This window comes from Drosophila navojoa, chromosome X, assembly GCF_054131105.1.
Source record: "Drosophila navojoa isolate 15081-1374.11 chromosome X, UAZ_NAV_1.0, whole genome shotgun sequence".
NCBI classification, from domain to species: Eukaryota; Metazoa; Arthropoda; class Insecta; order Diptera; family Drosophilidae; genus Drosophila; species Drosophila navojoa.
This window is the reverse complement of record NC_142895.1, coordinates 26,944,392-26,962,425: the sequence shown is the minus strand read 5'-3', so window position 1 is coordinate 26,962,425 and position 18,034 is coordinate 26,944,392. Positions and strand designations below refer to the sequence as shown.

Sequence of the window (18,034 nt, the reverse complement as noted above, 5' to 3'; positions counted from 1 at the left end):
GTGCAGCTACGCGCTACTGCCGCTGCTTGCAAACAAACATGATGCATGCTGTATTAAATTTAAATTTAATTTATTTAATTTGAAATAAACTATATTTGCATGTAATTTCTAACTAAATAAAAGCAAAAAGAATGAGTTGACTTCAAATTTAAAACAAAATTGTTTACATTTGCAGGCGCGCAGCTTAGCTAATACACGAACCCCACAATCAGCGCTAACTACGTAAGCGCAGAAAGAGTACGTTAGCGCAAAGTGAGACAAGTTCCCAAGCGATAACTAGATGACGTAGAAGAAATGCTAACTGACACAAGCTGACAGATATTGTTTCTCATTATTGATTTAAATTTTTGAATTTGCTTTTTGTTACAAGCTTGTACCCAAAATTAAAGTCAAAAGTGCATTTGTTTTTACAATTCGAGCGTAATTTTTATTTATAAATTTATAATAAAGAATTAAATGTAATACAATATTAGCGAAAAAATATGTATAACACACGCATTTATAAGTACAGTTAATAAATTAAACAATAGCGAGTTGTGTTTAAAATTATAAGAATAACAAACTGAATAGCTAGGGGGGCAGACTGTGGGGAATAACCAGCTATGCGGATACACTACCCATTGTTCATTTCGAGAATACACCGAAAGAAGTCGGTATTCTTCTGTCTTCTTGCGGTGTAGAATAGAAATAAATGCATTATTAATTATTAATTAAATAAACGTCTTAAATGTTTTGGTTTTTTTGTTTTCTTTTTTTGTTTTTTAGTATATACACAATGAGGTTTACCAGAATAAGAAGGAGAAATATATAATATTACACAAATTTATCGAATTAGTTGTATTTGTTTCCAATTTCAATTTTCTCAAACTTTGAGTTTGACAAATAAATTTAAAACAATCAAATCGCGTATATAAATAAGTATTTTCAAAATTAACTTCTCTCGCACGCACAACAAAATTTCTTGAAAAGTTGCAAACAAGTGCAATGAAACATAGTAAATTAGCACCTATTATTTTAGTTTATTTTTATAATTATGCTACGACCAGTAGGCGTGGCAGCTTCTCTGCGGGCAGCATTTGAATCGTGGTTACAAATAAAATTCATTTATTTAGTTTTCTTTTCTGCTCATTTTATATTAGCTAAGAAAAACAAAAAAAAATCAGAAATAACACATGCATTCTCTCTCTCTCTCTCTCTGTCTCCTGCTCACTCACTCTTTCATGGCCACACACTCTTTCAGTCACACATTCTCTCTCTCTCTCTCAGGCATTCACACATACACTTAACATAGTTATCTTTAGTAGAGATTAATATAGCACTTGTAACTCCTTCGTTCAAATATTTGCAAGCTCCGTGGAAAAAAAAATAGTCGAAATAAAAATAATAAAAAAAAAAAAAACATATAATTATATAATTAAACCGTTTCGCTTTCGAGAGTTCTTAATTCGTGACTAGGCAATTTTTACTTGTTTTCTTTTCTTCTTAAAAAAAAAGTCTACGCAACATCGCACATGATTTTTGTAAGTTTTTTTTTTCTTAATTTTCTTTTGCTTCTGTTGTCGTGCTTATGCCCGCGTTTTTAAAACGCGTGCGCGGTTTGAAACTTGGTTAAGTGCGTTCGTTGTTTTAGTAGTGTTTTTTGCTGTTTTTAGAACCGTTGTTTGTTTGCATCTAGCTGCATTGTTTTTAGTACATTTTTAGTGCGATGTTAATTGTTCGTTTTTTTTTTGCAGTTCTGTTATATAAATTTTGACAGCTGCTGCTGCGGTTGCAATGAGTTTACAGATGTTCATCGCCATGGTAACCGTTGCGCAACGGTTGTCGCTCCTGCGAGTGATCTGCGGGTCGATTGCGCTTGAAGAAGCCGCACTAAAAATTAAACGGAAAAGGAAACATAGAACATATAAGAGACTCAGTTGGTTGTTGCATTGGCTAAGCACTCACCTTGTAGAGCAGCAGTACGAGCAGTAGAAAGATCAGAGCACCCGCACATGCAGCCAAGACAACAACCCAGAGCGGCACCACATCGGGCACCTGTTGCGGCTCTGGCTGCGCCTTGTAGAAGATCTCGTGCGTCTTCAATATCTTCTCCTTGGGCTTGCCAATGAAGGGCAAGCTGGTCACGTTCGCCACGGCGAGCGTGGATACATTCAATGGCACAGTGGGCGCCAGCTTCTCCATGGTGGTGGCTACCATGCGAGCACGTATGGCCACAAAGGCCGCATCCGCATCCTCGTATCCCAGATTCTCCAAGTAGCAGCGCAGCCGACGGCATCGCACACCCAGGCAGGGTGACGTGCCATTCGCCAGGCGCATCTCTATCGTAGTGGGGATGTCGCGCCTGTAGCGGCGAGGCGCAGAGTTCGAGTTGGAGCTGGAGCTGGAGCTGTGCCACTGGCCAAACGCCTTCTGCTGTTGATTGTCCTCGTCGTAAAAGTCCTCGTTCTCACGGCCATAGTACGGCTTGCTGCCGGAGCTATAGACCACACGTCGCTGCACAGCTGGCTGGCCGTACTGCACCTGGCTGTTGTGCAGCTCATTGTCCACGTTGCCACGGTTGAAGGTGCCCAGATCAAGGGTGCCCGCATGGAAGTCGCCATTGCGTCCGCCATACATTGACTTGTCCACTGGGCCGCCAGCCAGATAGACTTGCTGCTGCCGCTGCTGTTGGGGTCGCATTTGGTAGCTGGATCTGGAGCCGGAGGCAACCTGAGGCGGTGCCATTTGAATGTGGCCATGGGTGCTGTGGCTGAGCAACTCGCCGCTGGGCGCAGCTGGAATGAAACCAGCACTAGAGAAGCTGCCGCTGCTCTGATTCATGTTCGCCTCGTGGCTGCTGCTCGAGCCCGCTTGATTGGCACGATCCAAGTGCACAAAGGAGGCGTCTCCAGCCGCATCCTGGGCGTCCTCGCGCTCCAACATCTCCTTCTGCTTGGGTGTCAGGCTGCGCTGGTTGTCGTTGCCGACGGTGACGCCGACCGTGTTTCCGGTTTGGATGCCATGCGAGATCTCCACATGACCGCCAGCTTCCTCGCCGCCAGCCGAAGCATCCCATGTGGCCGGCACAGAGTTGCTTATCGCACCCTGGGCATGCAGATAGGACTTGTTCTTCTGCTTCTCGTTCAGCTTGAGGCCCAGCTCGTTAACCTCGATCATGTCGCAGCGGATTTTACCGCCAGTCTCCGGCTGATTGACGATGTACATGAGTGGATCACCAGATTCGGTCTGATAGGGATAGTAGATGTCCACGACGGCGCCCTCAATGTACGAACTAAGATTGTTGCGCAGCTCATAGATGTGCACCACCTGTGGACCCAGCTCGTCCTCGGTGGTGGCATTGCCGGGTGCCTTGTAGTCGGCTGCCTTGTACACCTGATAGTCGGGCAGCGAGGTGCCCTTGATGGTCAGGTCGGTCTCCACCCAGACGCCAATGCTCTTGCTGCCCACATTATCGTACTCGGAGTTCTTGCGCTCCACATTTGTGGAATTGGCCACCCAATAGAAATCGTAGCTGGACGTCTTCGTGTGCTTCTCCGCCGGCACGAAGCTGACCGCAAAGTGAGTCTGTTGGTCGATTTTCAATGGATTAGGCTGACCTCTCGGGATTACCTCATCGTTGGACTCACCATGTTGCCACCCTTAAGCGGATTACCAATGTCACATTTGAGAGTGTAGTTGTTGCTGGCATCGGGCGCTGAGCAGGTGATGGGCATGTCGATCTTCTCGCCCAGCTGCTGCAGCTTGGTGAACTGCAAGTCCTTGGGCGTCATCATGTAGAACGCAGCCTCGAAGGCATCCTCGTTGTTGTTCTTGATGAGCACCTCAATGGTCAGCGGCTCGCCAGACACAAACAGATACTTGTCGACGGCCCTATTGAAAAGGAAGGAGAGGAATCCGATTAGACCACAAAGGGAAAGAAGACGTTAAGAGCTAAGCGAACATACGTTACGGTCAGTGACAGATCGGGCTCACAGATGTTGTCCGGTCCGCAGTTCTTTTGTATGTTGATCGCATCGCGTAGAATGATCTCGCGGTTCTGATCGATGACCGGCTCAAGGGCTGCGCGACGTGTCCTGGAACGGGATTCGATGGGGCGACTGCTGCGCAGGTTGTAGCGCGCCTCTACCTCGAGGGGTGTCAGCTTATCCTGGACACCGTCCATGAGGTAGACGGTCTCGTTGAGGCAATATCTTTGGCCGTAGGCGAGTCGGATCGTCTGGTTGCGTATGTTCTTGCCCTCGTCACGCAGGAAGAACATGCGGGGATTGCGCGTCTTCTTGGCATCCAGCAGCCAGGAGACTTCAAAGTCCAACTGAGCGGGCAGATAGCGACCGGTGTAGCTCCAGCAGGTGCTCAATGGCATGCAGGGCACCATCTTGTGATCGCGCTGCAGCTGGCAGGTGCGGTCCTCCAGGCTGATCAGCTTCGAGGCACTGGCAAACACCGTTTCCGCATTGACAGCGGCCACAGGGCGTGACTTGAAAATAAACACCTGATCCGAGGCATAGGCGCCAACGGCCAAGTCCGGATACGTGTTGCCATCCATGTCCACTCCGCCGGACAACGCAAAGCCGAAGGTGCGCGGATATGGAGCCGCCTCGACCAGACTTTCAGCCTTAATGATCTGCGAGGGCTTCAGCAGGGGACCCAGGGCAGAGCCATGATAGATGTACACCACACCACGGCCCTCGGGTCCATCGTAGGGTGCACCCACTGCAAAGTCACCATAGCCATCGCCGTTGACATCACCCAGCGTGGTGAGAGCCAGGCCAAAGCGTCCCTTGGTCTGAAAACCTTCTCGTATGAACTCGTTATTCCAGCGATCCGACTGTAAACAAACAAGGATATCAAAGTCGAATCCTGAGCTAGTCCCGTCCGCAGACTTACCTGAGATACGCCGCCCTGTAGCACCACATAGACACGTCCCACATCGTACTTGCCCTCGACATTGTTCAGCTCCGTGTACATGGGCGCACCGATGATCAGATCGTCGAGTCCATCGCCGTCCACATCGCTGCTGGCCAGCGCATAGCCGAAGTACTCGCCAATCTGGTGGCCCGATATGTTCATGATGTTGGCCATATTCCAGCGATTGACGACGACCTTGCCGGACAGATTGGCGCCGCGCGGCATGCCGATGGCAACGTCTTCAGTGCGATCTGCATCAAAATCTCCAGTGACCATGGAATAACCCAGATACGAATCATCGTTGGCCGACGAGCTCTCCGCCGTGGAGAACACCTGATTCTCAGGCCTGGTCACATCCTGGGATATCGCTTGACCTGTGAATATGTTGGTGAAGTGAATGAGTGCGGTTCGGTCGGTTCGATTTGGGCCAGATCGTCTTTCAGATCAGTTTTTGGGGTGAGATGTGTTGGTATTATTAGCTACGATTATAGCGGCATGCTGAATGACAACAACAACAACAATAATAACAACAATAATACGAATAATAATAAGAAGAATGAAGAGCAATGCAATAAAAATAAAATGCTCAAGATATACCACGACTACGATTACCAAATAACTAAAGCACACTACCGTTACATTACCGTTAAATATGGATTAGTACCGAGATATCAAGTGAGGGGGTGACTAGCATGCAATGCGTCTTTAAGGGGGCTGACTAGCTCAGCCCTAGGGAATTGGTTAGTAACAGACCAACATCCAACATGCAAGACCAAAATAACAAAATTCCGATCCATTTTCAAGTTAACTTAAATTCAAAAACTTAAGATGTAAGGTGTGGAACGGTTAAAGCAAGAGAGAGAGAGAGAGAGAAAGAGAGCGAGAGCGAGAGAATGAGAGATAGAGGATATAGAGAGAGATCGGCTTTATATTGCACTGTAACGACACCACCTAAACATAATGTTAAACTTAATCGAGTTTACCCATTCAAATATGTATCATACTCGACACCAGGTACTTCACCTGACAAGGCAATCAAAATAGAAAAACATATACAACATCTGTGTCAATGCCGGACATTGTGATAGATCGGAAATGTCAACTCGTCAGCTCGTATATTTAGCATTATGATTGATTAATAGATCTAGTCTCTGTCGAAGAAAATAGAATGTGTAAAATATTCGAAATATCGATGTATGCGATCTAGGCAGCGTACATAGGTAAGTATCGATACATATGTACATACATATATGTAATGCAATATTGGCAAAGAACAGTCAATTTAATGCTAGTTCTATATATCGAAAAAAAAAAAAAAAAAAAAAAAAAACAAAGTTCATTTTGATAATCTATCAAGACACTTTACATGTATGAATATCAAATTGACTATGCTTATCGATAGATATCAACAGAGATTGCACATGATATTGTCAAAGCACAGTAAGTTTAATTCTATTAATAAACTTTTTTTCATGTTTCGAAAAACTCTAAATTGAATACAAAACATCGAAATATAGATAAGAAACAGAAAACGTTGGCAATCTAAGAGCACAATTGAAGTATATCGATAACTGTATGAATTACATATGCATATATCGATAAACGTCTAGTTTAGTTTAGGAAAATAAAAGAGAATTATTATCAATTCACAGAATATATATTGAAAGGTATGAATTAAAGAAAAAAGATCGAGATATCGTAAAGCGAAAGAAATAGTTGACGTTTGGCAGCACTTTGTGCATTTATAGTTGTTAAGTTGGCTGCGTCTAACAGGTGCTGCCCATTTCGGCAACTTTTAACTGCACATATTCTATGTATCGGTAACTATCGCAATGCGCATTCATGTTAGGTTGGCTGCACATTGTAGCAAAGTCGTCAGGCTTAAGCAGCTCCTGCTTTAACCGTTCATTTGTTATAACTATGTTTATGTTTGCAATATGGTTGGGGCGCCTAAGAATTTAGGTACACACATGGGCGTACCACTCAGATGGTGGGTACATATTAATTGAAGCGTTTGCTTAGTGATGACAGCAGCTGCCTGTGGCGTGACGAGGCGATCGGGCAATGCGGAATGCTTCTGTGCGACTTTCGATGCCGTCTCGTTGCACTCGTTGTTAGCGAAGCTTTCGATGAGTGGGCATGGGCGTGGGTGTGGGGTGCAGAGCGTAGGGGCTGTGCTAGAAATCTAGGCGATCGCTGTCAAATCGTGAACAGGGGCAATCTATCTGACCCGACTTGACAGCCTCTAGCCCGCCAGCAGATGAGTTCGGTTTGAAGTTGATATAACAGTAGATATTATCACACACCATTTTATGTGGGTAGAAATGAGGTTTTAGAAGCTTGCGTCATTTCTGACAGTTCAGGTAGTTTGTACAGTTTATATTGTTTCACTTGGTTTTAGTGTTAATGTTGATCAATGTTCTATATATAAGGTTTGGCTTGGTTTTTGTTTGGTTTATTTATATTTTGCTGACTTTTGCAGTGTGAGAAGCGAATTTGCGTATTTTTATTATTACCTCCAGTGCCGAAGGGCTGATAATAAGGCGGCTTAAATGGAAACTCGGCATCGGGCGGTATTGAGTAGGTTTGTCCTTTTTTTTATGTATTCATATTTTGTATTTTGGTTTAATGTTTGATATCAAGTTGTAAGGTTTGATGTGTATTTTATGTTTGGTTTCGATGTTTTTTTTTATTTTAATTTTTTTTGTGGTTGTGGTTGAGGTTGTGGTTGTGGTTGGGTTGAACAACAGACACAGGTCATGGCGTTCGGTACAGAATGCATAGATGATTTATTTTCGAGTTTTTTGTTTTTATAGGTTTTGGTTTCGTATTGAAATTTGGCATGCATTTTGCGCCGAGGCAGTGTGTAAATAGGAGCAAAAAGAAAAAGAGAGAGAGAGAATAAAAAAGATAATACATAATACATATATTAATCAAAATGAGACGAAAAAAAAAAGAAACTTTGACTAAAAATTCAAATAGGATATCATGACGCATTATACGGTACAGGTACGGATACAGTTATAATAGTTATCATTACATTTACTGTTAAAATAAAAATAGTTATAGTTACGATTACGATTACAATTACGATTACGTTCACGATTACGATTACGATTACGATTAAGATTTACGGTAATAGATATATAAATAGATTTATATATACGATACAGTAAATGTATTACGATAAAGTACAATAATTAATTTTCAATAATCGATCGATATTAAACTGACTACACGACTATACTTAATGTCTGTGGTTAGTTATCAGCGGCACTTCGAGCTGCTGTCGAGCTGTGGACGTTATTCAAATATAGTTAGCCAAATGGGGGTTTCCATTTAAATTTTGGTTTGGTTTATGCTTTCAGGCAGCGACAACACTAAGTGAGATTAGGTCCAATTGTGTCATAAATTTGGATGGCAATCATAGCAAAGACGGCAGCAGCAACAACTCGACAACACTAACGATACATAAATCGGATCGAGATGTACCTCAAAGGTACACGATAAACGTGAGCTCGAAAACTATCGATGAACTGTGTAACTTCATGTGATTCAGTGTGTATAAAACTTCTATCGATTGTATTCCAGCTCCGCCCTTATAAGTCTGCTTAACCACTAAGATTACAACTACAGTTGGATCATCCAATAGATGGACGGCCTAAGGCTAGTTCTTGAGTTTCAGTAATCTATGTTAGATACACTCGTTTCAGTTGTAAACACTTGAGGATCGCTTAAATACTAGGGTAGTCCACCTTATTTTTAGTTTTATTTGGAGGATTATTGATTTTCTTTTTATTTGCATTTTTGTGTTAGGTTAGGGACGATCTAAATTCTAAAGATGCTCAAAAAATTAAAAACAGAACTGAAACTGAAAGTAACACAAATTAAGTTCAAGAGTTTTGTATGCAAAAAAGAACCGGGACATAAGGCACATAGGAGTTGGAAAAGAACTAAAAATTAAATACATTTTGCAGCTAAAAGAAACATTAAATAATTGGAGAAATAAAAAATCAAGAGTAAATAGTTCAAACCAAGAGCTACGGGTGCTACGTATATGGCATTTAAGGGAATATTGGAGATGCGACTCATATCTTGGCTAGGATGAATACTTAAAGGCTTAACACTAACTGAAGACAATGGATATAGGAGCTGTTGTATTTATAAGTATTACGAGTAATATTTCAATTTCAATTAAAATTTTTAATTTCGAAATACATACAGTACAAATAAAACTGCACATTTTAAATATATTTTTATATATTTCTTATTGTTTCATTCTAAATGTAAACAAAAAAAAAAAAAAAAAAAAAAAAAAAAAAAAAAAAAAAAAAACAAAGAAAAAGAAAAGAGAAACAATAAAACATTGACTTACCTTGCCAGTACCAGCTGCCAGGTGCGCCAATGAACAATCGCGATCCGTTCTGCAAATGTGAAATGGGAAATGCGAATACTTAAGATTGTGTATGCAAATGTTATGCCACGATTCCAACCAGGTGACAACTAAACGTGCCCACGTCTACCACAGCCACCACATCTACAAGACCCAGAGCCAGACCCGCTGTCCCGTCCCAGTCCCAGGCCCCATTCATAGCTAGAACCAGACACAAGCGCAAATCTAGCTAACTCTCTTGAGTCTGAATCCTCGAATTATGGCCAATACCCCTGCTAAATGGTACTTACACTGTTGATAGCCGCACTGAAGCCAGCTTGACATGAGCCTTGACGATGATAGCCCCAGTTGTCTGTAAGTAAATAAAAAATAGAATATAGAATATAGAATATAGAATATAGAATATAGAATATAGAATATAGAATATAGAATATAGAATATAGAATATAGAATATAGAATATAGAATATAGAATATAGAATATAGAATATAGAATCTATAGAATATAGAATATAGAATATAGACTATAGAATATAGAATCTATATCGAATATAGAATCTATATAGAATATCGCCTATAGAATATCTATCTCTAGAATATAGAATATAGAATCTATGATATAGAATGATAGAATATAGAATATAGAATATAGAATATAGAATATAGAATATAGAATATAGAATATAGAATATAGAATATAGAATATAGTATATAGAATATAAAAATATAAAATAGGGAATGTGGATCACAATTGATTCGGACCTCCAATATGAATTGTAATGTCTATGTCGCAGAATGTGTCTAATGCTGCAGGCAGTAAACGGGCCAATCAATTGCAATAATTATCTGAGCAATGCTATAAATTGCACCAGTGATTTGTCAGGCGATGAGGGCAGCAACTGCCAACTGCCAACTGCCAACTGGCAACTGGAAACTGGCAACAGGCAACAGCCAAGAGGCGACTGGCAACATAAAAGGATTAGAGAGCGCGGGCGCGCGCGCTTTGGAGCATCGGCGCTGGCTGTGCCAACTCAGCCAGCTTCTCAGCCAGACGATGGACATTGAAATGAAAATACAATAAACTACAGCGGCGGATCGCCAAACAAAAGCAAACAGCAGACAGGCGACCCAAAGGCCACAACAACAGCAACAGCAACAACAACAGCGACAGCAACATCAACAATGGGGCCGAGCAAATGGAATGGGGATTGCGTTGAAGTCTAAAAGGTGACCACAAGTCCCACATCCTTTTGTTGGCCGTCTTTGCTTTGTTTGTGCTGTCGGCGAATGTTTGCTACCAAATAAAAATCACGCAATGCTTGCGGCAACAACAGCAACAGCAACAGCAGCAGCAGCAGCAACATGTCGCGCTGCCGGCAACGTTTTTCCTTCTTCTCGTTTTTTTTTTTTTTTTTTGCAGCTGAGCACAAAATCAACAGTCAGATCGTGCGTTTGATCAAATTAAACGATAACAATTTGTCTCCGAAGTGTTTCAATTTGAACGTTCAACCAGCGACAACAACAACAACTACCACAGCAACAGCAGCGATGACGACAGCAGCATGTTGCTGGCGTGTTGCTGTTGCTGTTGCTGTTGCTGTGGCCAACGCAGCAACCTTCGCGCATAAGTCAACTTTTAAGGTAAAGTTGACACACACACACACACTGAGAGGGGGAGCCAGAGATAGAGAGAGTGAGAGAGAAAGAGAGAGTGAGAGACTTGACCATTGTGCGTTGCAGTTGTAGTAATTCCCATAATAAAATCGCCCCCGTCTTGAATTACAATTAGTCTTAGCAAGGGCTGGACGCGTTGTCGAACTGGGACTCGAGCCATAGACACGGACGACTTCGACTCCGACTCGGTCGCTTGGTCTTTGCCTGCACTTGGACAGCCGCTCTGGTCGGCTCAGCTTAGCTGTCGGCCGCACTTGGCAAACGATTCTCAATTCTCGATTGTCGCTCTCTTGGGCAGCTTTTTTGCCGTCGCGTGTTCGTCCGAATGCCTACCCATTTTTTTTTTCTTTTCGTTTTTCTTTTTTATTATTTTTACTCCTTTTCTTTGTTTTATTTATTTATTTTTTATTTTTTTTCATTTTGATTTTGCTTTTTTGTTCCCTTGCCTCGATTCGTCTTAACTATTAGTTTGGTATTTTGTGCGTTAAGTTGGTATTTATTGCTTTTAGTGATGTCGGAATGTGCTGGGCCAACTGTCATGTGATGAGTAGCTGCTGCCGCTGCTGCTAATCATTTCACAACAACAACACCACGAAGAATAAGAAGAAGAACGACAACATTAATAACGCAACAGCAGCAACAACAACAGCAATGGGAACCAGACAGCGCGTTTGGAATCATTAAATTGGCCTTGGATCGATCACTGGCAACAACAACAACAACAACAACAACAGAAGAACCAATTGAGCAATCGCCTTCAATCGTTTTGGGCAATACACAACAGAACTTAGTCGGCAGCATTTTTATATGTACGACTTCAAATCATTTACTAGGAATTCAAAATCATAAAGTTTCTTCCAGCGGACAGCAGATAGATCAGTGGATCAAATTCATTAACGGAATCAATAATGAAACGATTTTTCGAGTAACATATGCTGACAAATTTGACTATATCTTAATTATTTTCCATTGTATATATATAAATATATAGGTTAAATATATATAGTATATAGTTAATAATATATCTTGCCAATTTCATCTTCTTTCTTACTTATATCTTACTTTATCTTAATATTATAAGATAATATCTTTATTTCTTACCTTCTATCTATATATTTTATAATAAGAAATATATATTGACTATTTCATCTTCTTTCTGCTATCTTTTATCATAAGATAGTATCTTTCTTATACACCATTCTATCTACTATCTGTAATCTATCTCTTATATTTTATATTTTTATACCCTGAACCCATTGAAAATGGGAAATCAGGGTATAATGTTTTTGTGTAAAAGTATGTAACAGGCAGAAGGAATCATCGCAGACCCCACAAAGTATATATATTCTTGATCAGCACGATGAGCTGAGTCGATATAGCCCTGTCCGTCTGTCCGTCCGTCCGTCCGTCCGTCCGTCCGTCCGTCCGTCTGTCCGTATGAACGCCGAGATCTCAGAAGATATAAGAGCTAGAGAGCTGAAATTTTTTTTGTATACTCTTGTATACCATACGCAGTACGAGTTTGCTTTATTTTTTCGATAACTCATCCGATAACTTTTTTATCGAGAATAATCGAAAAATTGATTTTGTTTTTTGAGCCTTATTGGAATACTATTAGACATAGAGACTTCAGATTTACTGTGTATATATATATGATGAATACAAACATTTTGCAATCAACAGATTTTGGATACCACGCCCCTTCCGCCCCCAATTTGCAAAAAACGTATTTCAAGTACTAGAGACTTGTGCTTTAGAATTTACACTCATTTTGACCATATCATTACGCTCTGAAAATTTCATTAAGATTGCATGTCTACAAAAAAAGTTATTTATCAAATTAATTCTCATACTATTGCCCACACTGCAGCGCAGCCCAAGCGCAGTCGCTGCTTACTGCGCAGTTAGCAGAGCGCGGGCGCGTGAGGGTGGATGCATGTGTATGTATGTGTGCGTGCATAAAAGAAGTGTAGAATGATAAGAATACCAGCTTGGAGGGTTCAGGGTATCTCCTAGTCGAGCAGTCTCGACTAGAGTCTTCTTACTTGTTTATTTACTATTGTTCTTTTATATATTTTATTTTATATAAATCTTCACATTTTTTCTCTCTATTCAATAGGCAATATAAATTCTCAATGCTATATATTCTATTTTCTGTCATAAGTATTTTATAATCTTATAATTTATCTTCTATTTTCGAAGATTTTACTCTTAGATTTCATATTTTATTTTTTTACATTTGTCTGCTACCTTGCACATTTTATTCTATATCTCTCTACTAGTTGCTAGATTCATAAACTCATTAGCTGTTCCCATCAAGATATTCTTTAATATTTACTTAATATTTGAATAATCGATTGCGACTTCTTCTAGCTTTTAAATGTGCCTCCATTTTCATTCATTCCAATCCCCATTTCGTATAGTCATCGCCATAATACTACATAATAGCAATTAAGTGACGCAGTTTGATTAGTTTTAGTTCTTCTTCAAATTGAAACTGTAGATTGGAAGCTACAGTGGAATAGGCGATAGGCGTACATACGTGTCTATATATACACACGAGTGTATATATATACGTACATTCGTATATGTATGTTTTGCATGCTAAAAATAAGCTCGTGGCCGTGCCACATGTGTCTACATGTCCAGCTACATATACATATGTGGGGGCACGCACAGACTCTAGCTATACCCATACAGTTACACATATACATACATATATAGATGCTACATATAGTAGCATGACTAAGCAAACAAATTGGCAGGCAGTTCCGATCTCTAACCAAAATAACAGACATAATGCACTTCAGCTGCGATCTGCTCTGCTCTGCTTCGCTCTGGTTTATGGGATCGCGTATACAAATACATATCTCACGGCATCGAAATACACTAATAGACAATGTTTTAATACGGGGCATATACATTTGCTGCAAGTCGCGGCCTGTTGACTGCCATAAATCTTACTAACGGTAGCATTGGTGTATTGAAAAATTAGTTTAGATAAATATTACTATGCCAGAGTCCAGAAATACATTTTTTTTTTGTTCATTATTCTGGAATTCATTTTCGTTGCAGTTGAAGTCAAAGTGTGACTGCGGCAAGAATACTAGAAAACTGCTTTCATAAGTATTTATTTTTAGATCTTCCATGTTTGCAAAACATTTCAGAATACGTGGGAGAATCCAAGAAAATCATGGCAGGCATTTTTCATTTAATCAAGCTCGATCGATTTCTGTTGCTGCTAGAGAATGTGAAAAAGATTGAAATTTATGCTGTATATAGTATAAATTATATACCACGTACCACTATAAAGTATATACATATATCTGGAGCTTTAACCGAGAAAAGATGGGCAAGAGTATAGAAATCTTAAAAGTTTAAACGCTTTGTAAATTTAAGTTCTAGTAAACGAGTGTCTTATATAAAAATATTAATAAAAATTTAACAATTCAATTAAAATAAAGAGTTATTCAAATCTAAATTTTGCAATATCTAAAATCAATTTTTTTAAGTTTTTAATATTGTTTGAAATTTCACCAAATCAAATCTAAATTTTGTTCGAAAATTTGAATATTTTGAAACCAAATGTATTCACATTTAACACTATACAAGTGTGAATAAAATACTTTATCCAATTTTCATTGAAAAGTAGGCAACATTGAACAAAATTCAATCTGAACTTGAATCAAAATCGAAAAGTTTAATTAAATTTTATATATGTTAAATATTAAGGAATAAAAATACATTTGAGCTTAGAAAGATTTCGAAGCCTTTCGAATATTTTTTTGAAAATTTGATTTCCATTTGCAAATCAAAATCAGTTTTGGATTCGTTTCAACATTCGTTTTTAACTGCAATCTGTTTTGCAACCGAATTGAATCTGCGAAATCGGCTTAATGTAAGCCATACCATTAAAGCAGATACCATTACTCAGTCTTGGCCTTGGCTTCCATATGCGGAGCGCTTGCCTGCGCGCTTTTAAAGTGATTCTTTTTATGTTGCTTTAAAATGTTGCGTTTAAAGGGATTCCCTGCTCGAGCTCAAATTACTTTGAGGCGCAAATCAGAGAAGGTTGGTCGGTCGGTCGGTCGGTCGGTCGGTCGGTTGGTAATTTGGACTGGTCTAATTTGGTTCGACCCACTTACTTGTGCGGCACGGCGATATCTCGTGGAACTGGGCAAAGTTGTGCGAGGTGAAGCAGGTGCCCACCGGATCATAGCGCAGCGCCCTCGATGGCGTCATCGTGTGGAAGACGTAGCGCGGCGCGCAGGCCTGCAAAGAGACAGAGAGAAAGACAGAGAGAGAGAGTGAGAGAGGAAGCCAAATTGAGAATAAGAGAGAGAAAAAACAAAACAATGACAAAACAACATGAGAATTATTTAGCTTTTGGTGGCATCAGCAGCAGCAGCGGCAGCACCAGCCGCAGCCACAGCAAATGCCACGATGTGAAGTTGTGAAAATGCGAAACAATGGCAGCATCAAGCAGATCATGAAATGCTGCACACCAAAAATGGCCAAGGTGAATTACGAGACGCAGGAGGCGAACGGAACGGAACGGAGCGAAACGGAACAGAACTGGGCGAAACGGTGCTGCAGGGTGCGGTACGGCACGGTTGATCTTATGCTATATGTAGAATATGGTACGATGCGACCCTGATGCTGCGTCTCCATCTCTAACTCCATTGGCTTGTCTGTCCGTCTATCTGTCTGTCTGTCAGTCGGCCTGTTTGTCTGTCTGTGCGTCTGTCCATTTGTCTGTCTGTTTATACATATAGTTTTATAATGTATAAATGGCTGGCAGTTGGACATAAAACACGCACGCTGCCGGCGCTGCACACAGACTGGCAATACTTGGGCCTATGGCCCATGCCAAATATGGCTGGCATGCAGTTGGCCCGGCCCGACTAGGCTCGGTACGAAACGGAACGGAGTGGCATTGTTTGATGCTCGCTCTGTGGCACATATGCCAGCAATTACTTTTACAAATTTATACATATTGTGCCTTTTATGGCATTGCCAGTGGCAGGATCGCAGAAGCCAGCAGCTCTATTGACTTGCTCCTGCTCGCTTGCCACGCCACGCCACGCCACGCCACTCCGCTCCGCTCCACGCCACGCCACTCCGCACTTCGCCGCCCAACGGCCTGCCTCCATTATGTGCCTCTGTTCCGCCCCTCCCCCCTCCAAGGCATCCACATCCGAAATGACGCGCGTTCGCCAAAAATGCATGCTGATCACATCATCATCGCAGCTCCAAGTCTGGCGCTGCGGCCACGCCCAACTCATTCAAATACCCATTGAATTTGAAATCTATGCTCGCGCATTATGCAAGCGACAATGCCAAATCACAGTCGCAGACCGCGAAACCAGGGACGCATAATGCCCATAATATTCGGCACATATTTATGAGTTCGAAACATTTGATGCATGCAATGCATTAATATTGTTATGGCATTCAATAATCGACTCTTCCAAGCATGTTTCCACATATATCGTACATTGATTAGTCGCTTAATTCTATTTCTTGAAAGCTCTGATTATATTTTTGGATATACGTCAATATTTATTTATTTAAGTCGATATGTATATATACTTCATCTTTTGATTTATTTATTTTAAAACCTATTTAGAGTAAATAGAGAAATTTAACGATAGCTAAACGGGTGTTGGATAAATGATTTGTTTCTATAAATTAACTTATATTTGGATTCATTCATTTGAAAAATAATTGATGAAGATAAGGAACAAAAGCTATTTAGAGTAAGGGATTCATTCTAGAAATTTTTTTCTATTATAGTCATTCAATGAATTTGCTGAATGTATGTATTTATAATAGAATTCAGCTCGAGTATATTTACTATATTGCTATATTGCATAATTTTTTTTATAGAAATTCGCAGCTAATATACAATAGAAATTCTTTTATATGACTAATCGCTCTTTCGTAAGGTAAACAGTATTATCCTCTCTGTACAATGTGAAGCCCAACGCCCTGGATTGGCTCAGCCCTGTCGCATATTTGCATAGTCGCATTCAGATCGCTGTTTTGGAGCACTTCTCAGGTGCACTCAGTGCGGCCATAAAATGCGAAATAAAGACAATCAACTGAAGGCAGAAGCCTGGTGGTTGGTGGTTGAGGGCTTGCGGCTGGAGGCCCAGGACCGCAGCCATTGAACAACAATTCAATTGAATTGAGAATGCGCAACAGCAACTTCATCGTGGCCTGGCCCCATTTGACCGCTGCCCACCGTGCGGCCAATAAGCTAATAGCGTTTTCCTATTAAAAATACAAGAGAAATATTCATATTATCAGCGCCGCATTGAGTAAAAATTCATAGGACTTGACTCCCAGAGTGTTGAGTTGCTTGCGCCCAGATACATTAGATATGCAAATGGCTTCCAGCTGAATGGAATAGAACTGGAAATCTCTGCAGCGCACTCTGTGTCCATCGCCTTGCCCTGGCTAGAAGCTGCAATAATATTACTCATTCCCCGCGAATCACAATAAATATATCAATAAAAGGCAAAGATGCTCGCTGTGCTCCTGTCGTAGCGTCGGCTGGGCGACTTTCCTGATCTAGATATTGTAGAGCTGTTGCCAAATTGGGCCAATGTCTTGGCTGTCAATTTAATGAGAATTGATATTTGATCGGCTTGAATAATTTAGCAATGCCTCAAAGTCAATGCATTGCCAAATATAGCTCCGCTCACTATTCATCGAGCCTCGTCTGCTATTCTGCACTATTATTAATATTATTATTATTATGTTTGTTGCTGTGCGACTGCTGGATCTCGGCGTCGGCCTGCTGGCTTATTGTCCATGTTGTGCACAGAGCGCATACCGAAATGCCAGCGATAAATTTTTGAGACATTAAACTGCACTTTCGCAGATGGCAAGAGAATGGAGCGATGTTGGCTGGTTCCTTGCCGGCCTGGCCCGTACAACAGGCAAAAGTCAAAAGTCAACACGCTTGACATGGTCGACATGCAGACGTTATCATTGCGAATGCAAAATTCTCTGAGCAAGGATCGCAGATCGCTCGTTCGCCGACCCAATCCAT

General features: G+C 40.9%; 1 protein-coding gene across 6 annotated transcripts in view; it reads right to left on the bottom strand.

The window, feature by feature from the left end:
• Window positions 1–400: 400 nt before the first annotated feature.
• if (integrin subunit alpha inflated) overlaps window positions 401–18,034 on the bottom strand; it is a 39,986-nt gene continuing 22,352 nt past the window's right edge. For 5 of the 6 annotated variants that reach the window (XM_089263710.1, XM_089263713.1, XM_089263709.1 and 2 more), the window contains exons 5-13: window positions 15,120–15,246; window positions 9,592–9,653; window positions 9,284–9,332; window positions 7,425–7,499; window positions 4,888–5,282; window positions 3,945–4,828; window positions 3,627–3,870; window positions 1,945–3,564; window positions 401–1,869 (exon numbers count right to left, since the gene is read on the bottom strand). In XM_089263710.1, the coding sequence (XP_089119836.1) occupies window positions 1,780–1,869; window positions 1,945–3,564; window positions 3,627–3,870; window positions 3,945–4,828; window positions 4,888–5,282; window positions 7,425–7,499; window positions 9,284–9,332; window positions 9,592–9,653; window positions 15,120–15,246 (3,546 nt within the window). In that variant the 3' untranslated portion in view covers window positions 401–1,779. The remainder of the gene's footprint in view (window positions 1,870–1,944; window positions 3,565–3,626; window positions 3,871–3,944; window positions 4,829–4,887; window positions 5,283–7,424; window positions 7,500–9,283; window positions 9,333–9,591; window positions 9,654–15,119; window positions 15,247–18,034) is intronic. The other variant, XM_089263714.1, reaches the window with a different exon arrangement.